This window comes from Gorilla gorilla, chromosome 15, assembly GCF_029281585.2.
Source record: "Gorilla gorilla gorilla isolate KB3781 chromosome 15, NHGRI_mGorGor1-v2.1_pri, whole genome shotgun sequence".
In the NCBI taxonomy this organism is placed as follows: domain Eukaryota; kingdom Metazoa; phylum Chordata; class Mammalia; order Primates; family Hominidae; genus Gorilla; species Gorilla gorilla.
The window spans coordinates 119,966,096-119,981,034 of NC_073239.2; the positions used below are offsets into that span (position 1 = coordinate 119,966,096).

Sequence of the window (14,939 nt, forward strand, 5' to 3'; positions counted from 1 at the left end):
TTGAGACAGAGTTTTGCTCTCGTTCTCCAGGCTGGAGTGCAATGAAGCGATCTCGGCTCACTGCAACCTCCACTTCACGGGTTCAAGTGGTCCTCCTGCTCCAGCCTCCCGAGCAGCTGGGAGTACAGGTGCTCATCACTAAGTCTGGCTAATTTTTTGTATTTTTAGTAGAGACGGAGTTTTACCATGTTGGCCAGGCAGGTCTCAAACTCCTGACCTCAGGTGATCCACCTGCCTCGGCCTCCCAAAGTGCTGGGATTACAGGTGTGAGCCACTGTGGCCGATGTTCTCTCTCTGAAACCCTTTGTGTCATTCATGATCTCTGCCTTTCCGGATATCATCAGGGGCTGACCTCTCAGGAAGGAGCTGTACCCACCTGTGAGGGGCACCCGCAGGGTCCTGGTCTCCCACTGATTTCCTCACCCAGAAAGCTTTTGGGGTCCAGCTGAGGAAGCCAGGCAGCAGCTGTGAAACCTGCAGACCCCCGCCTGCAGGGTGGGATCCCCACAGCACCCGACTAACCCCAGGAAGGGGCCCAAGCGGCAGCACAGTGGCACGGGCTCCAAACCATGCTGTAACATTGGCCACGCCGTAAAGTCGGCCACGCCGTAACATCGGCCAGCGGCACCACTCTGGCGCCAATGACATTTCTTTCTGACCCTACCAAATGTTCACAATGCCCCCACCTGAGACTGGGGTAAGACAGGCCTCCTAGAAAAATCTCTGTTCTATTTTTAGATTGCATCTGGGCACTCAGTCTGAATAATGAGTTAATTTGGGGGGAAAAATAAAGTTTTAAAATTACATATTTTGATGTCTACTATGCCCGGACATCAAACGACTGAGCAAAGCTTCTACACAGCCAATTAAGAGAATGAGGATGGCTGACGCCTGTAATCCCAGCACTTTGGGAGGCTGAGGCGGGCGGATCACGAGGTCAGGAGATCAAGACCATTCTGGCTAACACGGTGAAACCCCGTCTCTACTAAAAATACAAAAAAATTAGCTGGGCGTGCTGGTGGGCACCTGTAGTCCCAGCTACTCGGGAGGCTGAGGCAGGAGAATGGCGTGAACCCGGGAGGTGGAGCTTGCAGTGAGCTGAGGTGATGCCACTGCGCTCCAGCCTGGGCGGCAGAGCGAGACTCCATCTCAAAAAAGAAAAGAGAGAGAGAATGAGGAGAACGCTTTCTATTTAGGGGGAGAAAAACAATTAAAAAGGTGGTCAAACTAATTTCCCTGGAGATCTGTGATAAATACAAAGACATTTATTTCTCTATTGTGAATTAAGTTCTACCAAGAAGACAGTATAAAATCTAAATGTTAAAATCTATACTAACTTATGGGCCGGGGGAGGTGGCTCATGCCTGTAATTCCAGAACTTTGGGAGGCCGAGGTGGGTGGATCACCTGAGGTCAGTAGTTCTAGACCAGCCTGACCAACATGGAGAAACCCCATCTCTACTAAAAACACAAAATTAGTTGGGCGTGATGGTGCATGCCTGTAATCCTAGCTACTCGGGAGGCTGAGGCAAGAGAATTGCTTGAACCTGGGAGGTGGAGATTATAGTGAGCTGAGATCGCGCCATTGCACTCCAGCCTGGGCAACAAGAGTGAGACTCCATCTCAAAAAAAAAAAAACAACCTATACTAACTTATAAAAGCAAGCGTAACTATGTTAAGAAATGTATTTTTTAAAAAGAAAGAAAGAGAAAGCAATGTCCACAACCTCATCGCACTAAATGAGTGTCTGTTCTTTCGGGACAGCTCCCTGTGTGCTGGGAGGTGTGAGCCATCAGCAATGAGGCTAAGGCAAGGCGCCCACCTCTCTAGCCTCAACTTCCTCCTCTAGCAATGAAGCAGCACTCCAGCAAGACGGAAGAGCTATAACTCAGCAGCGCCCTCGCTCCCCACACAGGAGCGGCTGTGTCTGCTTGGGAAAGCCTCCTGATCACCACGGAGGGGGCCCGAGCACAGGCCTACGGCTCAGAACACAAAGCCATGGAGACCACAATGGCCTCACACCTCTCGAGAGCAGCCTCAAGGTGGAAGACACAGACACACGTAATGCCTGCAAAGTCCCAAGGGGAAAGTGGTTTCCAACTAAAATCTCCACACTGGATAAAGCACCAGTCACAGACACACATGGAATAAAGGCACTGATCTCAAAAAACTCTCTCATATACCCCCCTTCCAGCCACCACTGGAGGACACGTGCTACCAAGCCAAACTAAAAAGCCAAGAAAAAGAAAAATGAATGGCTCGGAAAAGCAGGGAGCCAGTCCCAGAAAGGGAAAGGGGATCTCTGCACTTGAAAAGCCATCTCAGAACGAGTGCAGCACAGGACAAATGAGGAACCAATGTGGAAGAGAGGAGGGGAACGATGGAAGGGACAGCGCCAAGGAAAACCAGATCGAGACTACCCGATGCATGTCCGGTACGGAGCTTCATAACGTGGACACAATATCTGGGGACAAATTAGTGACAGCTACAAAGAAAAGCTAATAAAAAGCAAGGCAATTATCAACTCCAGAGAAAGCAGAAGTTTATATAAGTGTAGTTCTCAACTACAAGGCTGCTGTCATAGTTATGCAGTCACAGTATTATCAACACCAAATGCTGACTGAACCATAGCTGAAAGGATGGATTTTAACCATTCTAATCAGGATGACGTGGGGCCGGGCGCGGTGGCTCACGCCTGTAATCCCAGCACTTTGGGAGGCCGAGACGGGCGGATCACTTGAGGTCAAGAGTTCAAGACCAGCCTGGCCAACATGGCGAAATCCCATCTCTACTAAAAATACAAAAAAGTTAGCTGGGCATGATGGCTACTCAGGAGCCTGAGGCAGGAGAATCTCTTGAACCCAGGAGGCAGAGGCTATAGTGAGTGAAATCACGCCACTGCACTCCAGCCTGGGTGGCAGAGCGAGACTCCATCCTAAAAAATATATCAAAATCAAAATAAAAAGGATGATGTGGGAGACAGGAAGAGGGTTTGGAAGTATATGTGAGAGAGATGGGTGACAGAGAGAAAGAGGTAATTATGTAAAAGAGTTAAAAGTTCAATTTAATAGATGTGATCTAAAGCCAAAAAAGAAAAGAAAGAAATTAGCAATATAAACCTGTGACTTAAGACAAATGAAGGCAGATGCTGGAAAAATAATTTTACAAGTTTACAATAGTTACCTGACCAAGTGTAATCAGTGGAGCTAGGGCTGGGCTTGGTTTTGGTTGGAGGCTCTATAGAACTGTTTGACTTTTTAAACCTATTACCATAAAATTATCTTGTAATAAAAATACAAGTAAAACTAGTTTTTAAAAACAATGAAAACCAAAACAAACCACAGGACTGAATCTTTGAGTCTCAGGACAAGAGGGATGTGAAGATGTGGACTCAGTGGCTGAGTCACTGGGGAGCTGCCCTCCCAGCCAAGAAGGCAGAGGGGGCCCCTGAGAGCAGGAGAGGGAGCTGCTTCAGGTCTCTGCCCCACACACTCTCTCAGCTCAACTCCTGCAAGTCGCAGTGATGGAAGCCTCTTCCTCAAGCCCATATTTCCTTTTTGAGTGTCCTGGGGCCCTTCAGGGGTCAGCACGACACAGAGAAGACCAGAGCTGAGAAAGAATGTGGGGACAGAGGGCCCCAGGCCCCACACGAGACATTTCAGGGTGGTTAAGGACAGAGGACCCTGAGCCCTACGTGAGCCCCAGGGAGCACAGGCATTTTAGGGAGGGGGTCTCGGGCGGTAGAGACAGAGGACCCCGGGGCCCACGTGAGCCCCAGGGAGCACAGGCATTTTAGGGAGGGGGTCTCGGGCAGTAGAGACAGAGGACCCCGGGCCCCATGTGAGCCCCAGGGAGCACAGGCATTTTAGGGAGGGGGTCTCGGGCGGTAGAGACAGAGGACCCCGGGCCCCATGTGAGCCCCAGGGAGCACAGGCATTTTAGGGAGGGGGTCTCGGGCGGTAGAGACAGAGGACCCCGGGCCCCATGTGAGCCCCAGGGAGCACAGGCATTTTAGGGAGGGGGTCTCGGGCGGTAGAGACAGAGGACCCCGGGCCCCATGTGAGCCCCAGGGAGCACAGGCATTTTAGGGAGGGGGTCTCGGATGGGGAGAAGTTGAGTCAATATCAAATAAATATCAAAAGACACAGTGGCTTCGGCTGACAGCAGACCATCACAACTGCAACAGTGAGAGCTGGGATCCACCGGGTGCTGGGGCTGGAAGATGGTGATGTGGGCAAATCAGTCTGTGCTGCGGCAGCTCAAAGTGGGGACTCGCTACCTACATGGCTTCTTGGGACAGCCTGGACTTGGGAGCTCTGAAAGGAGTCTTTTAACAATTAAACGTGGTTTCCATAAAATATATCAGAAGCCGGTTACCTGTGCACGTAATGAAGCTGATGGATGGAGTCAATGGCCAGCACCATTTCACCAATGTAGAACCTCGCCATATCTTCTGGAAGCTTGTCTTCAAATTTGCTGAGCAGGGTCAGTAAATCACCACCCACATAGTAATCCATGACTAAGTACTACAAATTGGAAAGAGAAGGGGAGAGAATACCACATTTAGTCACCACTAAACCTGACAATTACAGGCCAGCCTTCCACGGCAAGGTTCTCAAGCTCCAGGTCTGGCTCATGGCATCTCAGCTGCTTTTCTGTCACCCAAGACCCTCCTTCTGGAACGCGCGCCCCGATGCGTCCACGACGCCGCCATCTTCAGGGGTGCATATGGCAGAGAGCGGACTTCAGTAAGTGATGTATTTAATCAGTGGGAGGAATGATGAAAGGGCTTGATGTTGGAGAGGGCGCTCGAAAAGCTAGTGACCCAAAGCAGAAGCACAGTTAGTAGCCCATCAATCCTATGGGTTTAAAAATAATTCTCCAGGCCCTCATGTTATGTGAGGACGACACCAAACCAGAGAAGGGAGGCGAAGTATCTCACATCACACATGGTATCAGCAGTTCTTATTGGAAAGATTATATCATAAAAGAGCCGAAAGATAATTACTTATAGGTTCACTCCAACAGAAACCTCAGAAAAGCTCCTGCTTAAGTAGAAATTGGAGTAATGGGAGAAAAAACATCTGCTAACAGGGCTGAGCCCGTCACTTCCCCGCGAGTTCCCTCGCCACCGGGCCAGCCGTGTGCTGGGAGTGGGCGACCCTGAGGTGAGCCTGCGTAGAGCTCTGCCTGAGGACAGCATGTCTCTTGCAGCACTCAGAAAGCTCAGACCACAAAGCCCACAGTCTGTGGAGGCCCCAGTGGGGAGATCTCACAGGTCAGAGAGGCCCAGGACAGGCAAGACCATCACAGCCAGAGTCAGGGTGGCAGCCAACACCTCCATCTCTGGGGCCGCTGTGCCTCAGCGACTGCTGGGGAAGCACGTGGCCTGAACCTCACAGGAGCCGCCTTCCTTGGTGCAAATTTCCTGTGAAGAGATGGATGCTGTGGTCTGGACAGCTAGCTTTTAACCAACCCACACAGGGAGTAAAGGCCCTGTTTATCAGCCGGGGCAGGGACCCTGTAATATTTATGGAGAACCTAATCATATCAGCTGCTGTCACCATGAAGGCCTATGCTCGGGCCCAGGCTGTGAGACACAGGGCAGTGCTGTCCTGTTCACGCTCCCACCTGCCCTTGCCTCTGGCACCAAGACCCCATCGACACGTGAGGCTTGGGGATGGGCCCAGGGTCGCCCAGCAAGCAAGGACAGAGCAAAGACCTGGGCCCAACAGTCAGACTCCATGCCCATCACATTCAACCAGACTGCAGTGTCTCCAAAGGAAGGGAAGCGCCACACCGGTGGGCTTGTCTGAGGAAGGGAGCGGCTCAGCTAATCAGAGGAAATGACAGAAGCCTTCATTTTAGGTCCCTGCTCTCAACAGAATCTTTACCAGCAAACTCTCATCCCTTCCAAGCCTCTCCACAGCTGTCCCACCCTGTGGAGCCTTCCTCAAACCTCCCTGCCGCCGCCAAGGGCAGCCTCAGCCTCCCTGCCCTGGCTCAGGCACTGCCCATCCTTCCCCGCCAAGTTTTTCAATTTGTTCATTCGTTCGTGCACCCTCACCGTGGCCCTGTCAGCCCCTCTGGCAACAGGGGTGCTGGCGTGCACGAGACAGCAAGGTCCCTGGCTCAGCAGAGCTCACACTGGGGGCGGGAGAGACCGTGGCCAGCATGGAGAGCAGGCAGTGGTGAGCGCCAGCTGACCACAGGCCGCCTGGTGAGGTGCCCAGGCCAGAGGTTGCCAAGCAGAGGCCTGAGGGGAGCCGGGGTCATGCTCCAGATGAAGGGGTGCGTGCAAAGCAGCTAGGAGGAAAGTGGCAGTGGCACCCTGGAGCCTGCCAAAAGGGGAGGGCCGGCCACAGTGGGGGTTGCAGCCCCACACTCAGAGCAGTGAGTGGGTGATGTTCCCCAGCTACATTCAGAAGCCCAGGCACCGAGGTGCCGCTGCATGTGGAGGGCAATGGAGAGGGGGCGGTGGATGCACACTGCAGACATTCCTGAGGGAGAGGCCCCGGCAGCTGACGGACACACACGGGGCCAGGGGAGATGCGGTGAACGAACGGCCAGGCCCTCAGGCCCCTAAAGAAGGCCGTGGGGTTGAGTCAAGCCCTTACTAGCTGAGCCCCAGCCGTGTCCACGTCTGCCGAGAACTCTAAGAGGAGGAGCTTCCTACAGCAGCACTGGGTCTGATCAACAGTCTCCTGGAACATGGTCTCTGAGGAAAGCTAACGCGGGAGCTCGTGAGGCAGACGGCGGAGGCCCACTCCAGAATGAGAACCAGACCTAGTCTGTCCTGTCACAGAACGTGGGGTGCTGAGTTAAGCCAGTAAGTTTTAGTTAGCAGTCAAACAGGTTTAATTTTGATAAAACTCTGTGAGATAGCTCCAATAGAAACAGAGCAGAACCCGCTCTGTGGGTGGTCAGAGGAACCCACGTTTCCATATCGCTATGAGAGGCACCTGACACCAGCCTGCACTCGGGCCAGCCTCACAACCATAGGAAGAGGAACTGGCCTAGCCCTCAACGCCCCCGCTCAAGGTGGCAGGTGTGCACCGCAGAAGCCGGCCCCGCAGTCACGGGCCAGAAAGCTTCCAAAGCCTCGCCTTCGTTTTCTCATCCTTAATTTTCATGGTACGTCTACCTGGGCAACTCCAAAACCTCAAGACCATGGAATCTTCACAGGGGGTCCTAACTGACGTGTGTTAACTTAGAATAAACCTGGCAACACCTAACATTTCAGATGGCAGCACGCTATGCTAATTTTAAAAAAATATTAGAAACAAAACAAGCATCATCATCTTTCTTTGTACAGATCCCAGTTGCCTGTACTCCTTGGAAACTTCACTCAGTTCTTATCAAAAGTGGAAATGAACTGGAGACAGTCCACCGGGGTCCTGGGAGCAGGGACACTGAGCAGGAAGCGGGGGGGTTTATGTGGAGGTGGCCCCAGAGCAGGGGATCGGGAACCTGCTCGCCAGGCTGGGGCTGGGTCTCGGTCACAGGTGCTGTCATCCATGTGGTCACTTTGGGCAAGTGACTTCGCCTCTCTCTGCCCCAGACACCCCCTTATGAAACAGTGGAATCACTGGGTCGTTGGGAAGACGGACGGGGACCCCTGTGGGCCTGAAATGTCCTAAGTGCTCAACAAACACCAGCTGCCCCCTCTGCTGGGCAAACACATATATGTAAAGTCTACATAAGTACACCTTTTTCCCTAATCCTGGGTGGGCTTTCTCTGATGCTTCAAGGGCTCCTTTAGGGTGAATGGAAGGATCCCACACTACTCCATCTGCTGTGAACCAATGCAGCGCACAACCCAGGAGCTTCAGGTGGACACGCACGTTGGCTGCCAAGGAAAAGGAAGCCTCGGGTCCCTGCTCTGAGGCTTGGTGACCACAGCGACCACGCCCCTCTTGCCACCACTGCAGAAACAGTGCCATTGGGAATGAGTTGGGCTCAGACCTGCTTCTCTGAGGTCTGCCCGCGTCACGTCCACCCAGAGCTCCAGCAGTGGACACTTTTAGGTTCAGGCAAACCTAGAGAGTCACTCTAGGAATAAAAAGTCCTGAACAAGGCGGTCTGCGGGTCACTCAGCGGCCGAGACCAAGGGCTGGTTTCCCCTTTACCGCTAAGTCAGCTGCCTTAGAGTGCTGTGGAGGCGAACACGCTTGACAATGCGCACGCATGTGCGTCACGAGGCTGGTCCATCTGTCCTGAAAGCAAGCCCTGTTTAAATCGGAAAAATCCACAGGCAGCGTGGAGACTAAGAGTCACCTAAAACCTGTCAAAAGGGCCTGGGGCACCCCCGCCACCGCAGGAAGACAGGAGGACTGCAGGCCCGCGAGAGGCACTCCCGGACTCAGCCCTAGATGAGATGGAGGCAAAAACATCCACGTGGCTTAATCCCCACTGCGGTTCCTTATTCTCAATAATCCAAGATTGAAAGTGTTTCAAACTCCCAGCCGATTTAAATGTAATAAACCCAGCGAACAAACGAATCAGCTTCTCTAGTGATTAGAAAAAAACAAAGTCCTTACTTTCACACGTTTATTTTAAAGAAGTTCTACCTGATAATTACTGCGTGAAAACAAGCCCCTCTGTTTTATCGAGTCCAATACACATTTTTTAAATGTCAGTTCCACATTGTCTGACTGAATTTTTAGTGACAGCATAAAGGAATAAAGCCAGAGTGAATGCCCTGACCGAGTCTCTGGCCGTGCGACCTACCAGGTGGTTCTCGTCCTGAAAGGCGTAGTGCAGCGCGGTGATCCACTGGCAGTCGCCGTTCACCAGCACGTCGCGCTCCTCTCGGAAGCACGCGGTCTGCAAAGCAATGAGAGGTGTCAGTCTGTGTTCACTGGGAAGTAGGCCAGAGAGCGTACTGCCGGTCTCGGGGTCCCTCCTGGGACAGTGGCTCCAGCCACGGTGTCCCTGCCTTCCGGGCTCCTCCTCGTGCACCACCCCGAGGCTGCTGAGGCTGAGCCATCCCTCATCCCTTCCTCTCCCAAGCCCCGTGCAAGTGCCAAGGGCTGCTGAGGAGGCACTTGCACCCTGCTGTCCCACGGGCACCATTTCTGTGGCTGACACTTAGATTCACCCCACCCTTATGTGGATTCCTGACTGGGCTCCTCCCACCTGGCACCTCCTGACTTCTCTACCAGATCAACCTCTGCCAAGTATCGATGGCATGGGCAGCCCCACGTGTCTGCCCTCTCCGTCCTATACCCACTGCTGAGCTGCTGTGCAGCTGGCAGGAGAAGGCGCACAAGTTTGCTGAAATCACAGTATGGTGATGACACAATTGTCACAGATTCCACTAGGGAGGCCTACAGCCAGCAGCACAGGGCAAGAGGCTGCCCTCTACCCTGCTACGACTTCCAAAAGAGTTTTAATGCCCAGGTGGCATCTCCGTTTAAAAGTCACCAGGCCTGGCCGAGCACGGTGGCTCACACCTGAGGTCAGGAGTTCAAGACCAGCCTGGCCAACATGATGAAACCCCGTCTCTACTAAAAACTAGAAAAACTAGCCAGGTGTGGTGGCAGGTGCCTGTAATCCCAGCTACATGGGAGGCTGAGGGGGCAGAACTGCTTGAACCCAGGAAGCGGAGGTTGCGGTGAGCCAAAATTGCATCACCGTACTCCAGCCTGGACGACAGAGCCAGACTCCATCTCAAAAAGAAAAAAAAAATGGCCGGTCACGGTGGCCCACACCTGTGGTCCCAGCACTTTGGGAGGCTGAGGCGGGTGGATCACGAGGTCAGGAGATCAAGGCCATCCTGGCTAACGCCGTGAAACCCGTCTCTATTAAAAATACAAAAAAATTAGCTGGGTGTGGTGGCGGGCGCCTGTAGTCCCAGCTACTCGGAAGGCTGAGGCAGGAGAACGGCGTGAACCCAGGAGGCGGAGCTTGCAGTGAGCCGAGATCGCACCACTGCCCTCCAGCCTGGGCAACAAAGCGAGACTCTGTCTCAAAAAAAAAAAAAAAAAAGTCAACAGGCCTTTGGCATAATTTTAACATGATTTCCTCTTTATTGAGCACAGAACAAGATTCAAACTGTCTTACATTTGAACTTGTCAAGCTTAACAAAAATATAAGTACATTATGGAGAGCTTGCTATGTGAGGAACGAGGGCACGGTTCTGACTGGCTCTCAGCTGAGTCTCACAGTGACCTCTGAAACTTATTTCTTCTACAAGGTTTTCTTTTCTAAACTTTAAAAAGTTTTCCTTTCAGGCTGGCCATGGTGGCTCACGCTGTAATCCCAGCACCTTGGGAGGCCAAGGCGGGAGGATCACTTGAGCCTAGGAGTTTGAGACCAGCCTGGGCAACATAGTGAGACTCCGTCTCTACAAAAGAATCTTAAAAATTAGCCGGGTGTGGTGGCACCCGTCTGCAGTCCCAGCTACTCAAGAGGCTGAGGTGGGAGGATCGATGAGCCCAGCTGAGATCATGCCACTGTACTCCACCCTGTACAACAGAGTAACAGAGTGAGACCCTGTCTCTAAAACAAGAAAAAAAAAGTTTTTCTTTTAAAATGAAATGGTTGGCTGCACACAGTGGCTCACGCGTGTAATCCCAGCACTTTGGGAGGCTGAGGCAGACGGATCGCGAGGTCAGGAGTTCAAGACCAGCTTGGCCAACATGGTGAAACCCCGTCTCTACTAAAAGTACAAAAATTAGCTAGGCATGGTGGCGGGTGCCTGTAATCCCAGCTACTCGGGAGGCTGAGGCAGAGAATCGTTTGAACGCAGGAGACCGAGGTCGCAGTGAGCCAAGATCGCGCCATTGCACTCCAGCCTGGGCGACAGGGAGAGACTCCGTCTCAAAAAAAAAAAAAAAAAAAGATGGCTGTTGCAGCTGTGTCCCACCCAGTTCTACCAATGACAACATGACAAGCGGTCAACATTCAGCTTGCTAATGTCCAGATATGCAGAGACCAGCAATTCTGGAATCATCACGACCCCTCTGCCAACGGCCACCTCAGCCACAAGGGCCTGGTGAAGGGACAACTAAAGAAAACCTGAGCCTCAGTGTGCCTGACCTCCTGTCTTCCAGAACGTGCCCTCAAAAAGAAATGGTGATGGAGTGCTGAGTCCCAGGTGAGGTGAGACCGTGGGCTCAGGAGGCCGGGGCTGCCCCGAGGATCTGCGGCACCTGTGCCAACGCCTTCAGGAGACGCTCCCTGAAGCTCTGCCTGGCAGCTAGCTGCCCAGAGCATTTAGGAAAAACCCATTCTTAAACTGGGGACCGCCTACAAGGTGACCTGCTGACAGGAAACTTATGTATTATCCAGCAGTTTTGTCTAAGGAGCAGAGAGAGAAACTTTTAGTATTTTTTAACCAAGTAAAATGAAATAAAGGCCTTGCCTGGTGGAAAAATTATAAACTACACTGCTTAGCAACTCTTCTACTGACCAACCTCTTAATTCATACTTTTAAGAAAATTTTTTATAAATCAGTATTATAAAATTTAATGCTTAAAATAAGTCTATGATATAAAAATAAAAAGATAAATTGTTTGCAACTAGCACCATATTTATTTTTATATCTCTTACACACACATACTCTAGTATAATCACCGCGACTGGCAAACATTCTTGAGTTTTTCTGAGCATGCCAATTAAACTGGATCTGTGTCACCAGATTCAAATTAAATCAGCAATATTTACTCTTTTAAAATGTACTCATCCACCATGACATTTAGGTAAATACCAAACACCTGATACCTCTCCACACTTTCATGTAACAGTAGCTACTTTTTCCCCCTAAAAATCTGCTCCAATAACATTCCCGTGTTTGCCACTGTTTGGGGTGGGGAAAGGGCTGCTGGGGCTGAGGGAGGGCCCAGCGGAAGCACACAGTGAGATGACTGAGTGAAGATGGAGGGTAAGAGAGCAAAGGCTTCTCCCAAAGAAGGAAGGGAGACCATGTACACCCCAGAAGCTGGGAGACGCAGGGGGCCGAAGCAATCACAGGCCACCGACATTTTGAGACCAGGGTGACTACAAAATGGTGCTAACTTTGTCAACCAACATGCGTTCAGTGAGCAACAAATGGTTGTGAGACCTTGTGCTGGGTGCCACAGCAGGGAAAGGGGAAATGGGTCCAGAGCGGGGGAGGGAAAAGCCAGAATGACTGAGTCACGAGGAACCGATAACACCCACCAAGTTAATAAAACCCAGGGCCCCGGAGAGATCTGGCCTGAATCGATGGTTGTACTGTTGTCGGCCCAAGGTGGCAACCATCATGGGCAGCACAGGCACAAATTCCAGGACCAAAGAGGAAAGCGTCACCTCAAATTACTAGAACGGTGAGAGGGGTAAGAGGAGAGGGTCTAGAAACCCAAGAAGGACTTCCCAAAATGAGGAGGTGGCCACGTCGAGAGGCGTCCAACTCCAGAAGCAAGCGCTGACCGCAGGGCTGAGCAGCCTAGAGCCACCGCAGCGCTGCCAGGCACAGGCCTCACTCAGGGCGGGTCAGAGACACACGGGGCCACAGCAAACCATTGTGATGAATGGCAGCCTGCAAGGAGGGGACTGCCAAGTGCCTTCTGGCAGAGGTGGGAGTCACGGGAGAGGATGGAGCATGATGGACGGAGCAGATCTGAAGCAGGAAGCAGCAGGTCAACTGGCCAGGAAGGGCCTGGGCTCTGAGTGCAGGGGAGGGGAAGACAACAGGGCGGGTGAGGACAGAAACTCAAGATGGCCAGAGAGGAAAAGCGTGGGCTCCCCAGCAGGCCTGGCCTGCCTTAGGCAGGCAGGAGGGAGACCAGGGGCAGAGCACGCGGCTGTAGAGGTGGGGTCAGGGGCATGGAATGGCCACCAAGAAGACTGACACCGAACTAAGAAAAAGGAGCTAATCAAAGCCTGCTGAGCAGTGGTCCACTTTCATTTCTAACCGTGAGGCTCCTCTAGGTGGGAATCTAAAGACCTATTCTGTATGTGAGCAGGGTCCAAACGTGTTAATTCCTTTTGCGTATGGAGCAGAACTGCAATCAATGCTGAAACTCTCCCGATGCTTTTTATTTGCCTTTAGAGTAAACAGGACCCGCCAACATTCTCGAGGGTGCACTCTCAGGAACAGTGTCCAGCAAGCGAGTGGTCGCTGAGGCGGGGAGCAGCAGGCGCCAGGGAGGAGACTGAGACCTCCTCAAAAAAGAGTGCTCGCTCTGTCCGGGGGGCAGGGAGGCCCAGGGCTGTGGGGTGACTGCAGCTGTTCCCCAGCTGGCTTCACAGTCACTTTCTGCTCACCCCAAGCCCCATTTGTATGGCTTTTCAAGCTCCATACTTACCTCTGCTCTTTTCAGCATCTCCCACTTGTTGAGGATTTTCATTGCATAAATTCGTTCAGTATTCTTCATTTTGACAACAGCAACCTGCAATGCAAATGTGAGCTGAACAAAGATGCGGTTCTGGAACAAAAGGCTAGCACGCTGGAGCTAAACTGTAGTGAAATCTTAACAGCCCAGGAGCCTGCGAAACCAGCAGTGACTGAAAGCCAAGTTTCCCGCCTAGCATGTGCCAGTTGCTGCATCAAGAACCTTTTCTTCACAGAGGCAGGGACTGGCCACGTGGGCTCCGGAGTTTCACTCTTGCAAATTCACCCCTTTGTGGCTCGGGTTCCACCACTACAGGAGGTTAATGGCAGGACTGGACTCCTGAGACAGCTATGAGGACCCATGAGCCCTGACAGTTAATGTGCCCAGCACAGTGTGGGGCACAGTCAGCACTCAGCGCGCGGCCACCAGCCACATTCTTTAAAGAACAATTCAAGTGCCACCTCCTTCAGGAAGTCCTCTTGGACCTTCCAGTTTCTACCAAATCTTGAATAAGCTCTGCCATCACTACCAACACCCGTCGAGATGTCTGCACCATTGTCTGGCGCATTCTACCCTACGTAAGTCACTCACGCACGGGCCCAAGTCTCCAACTCAGCACTTCCTGTAAGCTACTCACTGGCAGTGACAGCGGCTTCCATACCTTCTGGCTGCCAATGGCAAGCAGCCAGCATGTCCCCGTGCCTGCAGCAGCCATGGCCTGAAGAGGTCTTAAATGGCATCATCATCTACCTCCCTGTTTCTAACATCAAATACCACACAGTCACATCGTAGAGTCACTGTGAGAGCTGCCATTCACCAGGCACGTTTTGCGTGCCAGAGACGGTGCTGAGCCGCGCATCCGCACCCCCACTTCACCCTCACAGCGACCCCAGCTGCGGGGGATTTCTAAAATCCATCTTGCACAGATATGGACTCTGAGGCTCCAAGGGAACGAGACCAAGGAGGGAATCCAAGAAGCAAAGGCCGCATGGAAAGGACAGGCTCCCTTCCATCAGGAGGAGCTCAAAAAGCGATCAGTGTTATCTTCTTTGAAACTCACACAAAACTGAGTTTTGCATTAAGTTCTTTGGCAAAAAAGAGTACTAAAAATAAGTGTAAACCATTCTGTTAAAACAATTTTCTCTCTTATTCCTTCATTTCCCTTGGTTGTCTCTCTGCCCGGGTGTGCCTCTCCCTCCCTCCTAAATGCATTCTGGAAAGTCCAGCCATGGATGAAGGGCTCTGTGTGGCCTGGGCCCTGCTCACCTCCAAAGCCCCCATGCCTGGCACAGCTCAATGCTTGGTAGCAGATGGACAGGCAATCACTTAATGCAATCTGTTTTTACTTTTAAAAGGCTTTCTCAACCAGGTACAGTGGCTCATGCCTATAATCCCAGCACTCTTGAAGGTGGAGGCAGGACAATCACTTGAGCCCAGGAGTTTGAGACTAGCCTGGGCAACATAGCAAGATCCCTGTCTCTACTAAAAAGAAAAAAGAAAACATAACTAGCCAGGTACGGTGGTGCATGCCTGTGGTCCCAGCTACTTGGGAGGCTGGGGCGGGAGGGTTGCTTGAGCCCAGGAGTTCAAGATCAGTCTGGGCAACACAGTGACACCCCAT

At 52.1% G+C, this 14,939-nt stretch overlaps 1 protein-coding gene and 1 long non-coding RNA gene across 6 annotated transcripts in view; one reads left to right on the plus strand and one right to left on the minus strand.

Annotated features, from left to right (window-relative positions):
- The window catches only part of CDC42BPB (CDC42 binding protein kinase beta), a 124,201-nt gene that overhangs the window by 63,586 nt on the left and 45,676 nt on the right, over positions 1-14,939 (minus strand). For all 5 annotated transcript variants that reach the window (XM_055361616.2, XM_055361614.2, XM_055361615.2 and 2 more), the window contains 3 exons: positions 13,292-13,375; positions 8,730-8,825; positions 4,377-4,525 (listed from right to left, as the gene is read on the minus strand). In XM_055361616.2, the coding sequence (XP_055217591.1) occupies positions 4,377-4,525; positions 8,730-8,825; positions 13,292-13,375 (329 nt within the window). The remainder of the gene's footprint in view (positions 1-4,376; positions 4,526-8,729; positions 8,826-13,291; positions 13,376-14,939) is intronic.
- Positions 12,560-14,455, plus strand: LOC129526680 (uncharacterized). The gene is made up of 2 exons (XR_008671401.2): positions 12,560-12,622; positions 13,036-14,455. It is a non-coding gene; the product is annotated as an uncharacterized lncRNA (long non-coding RNA).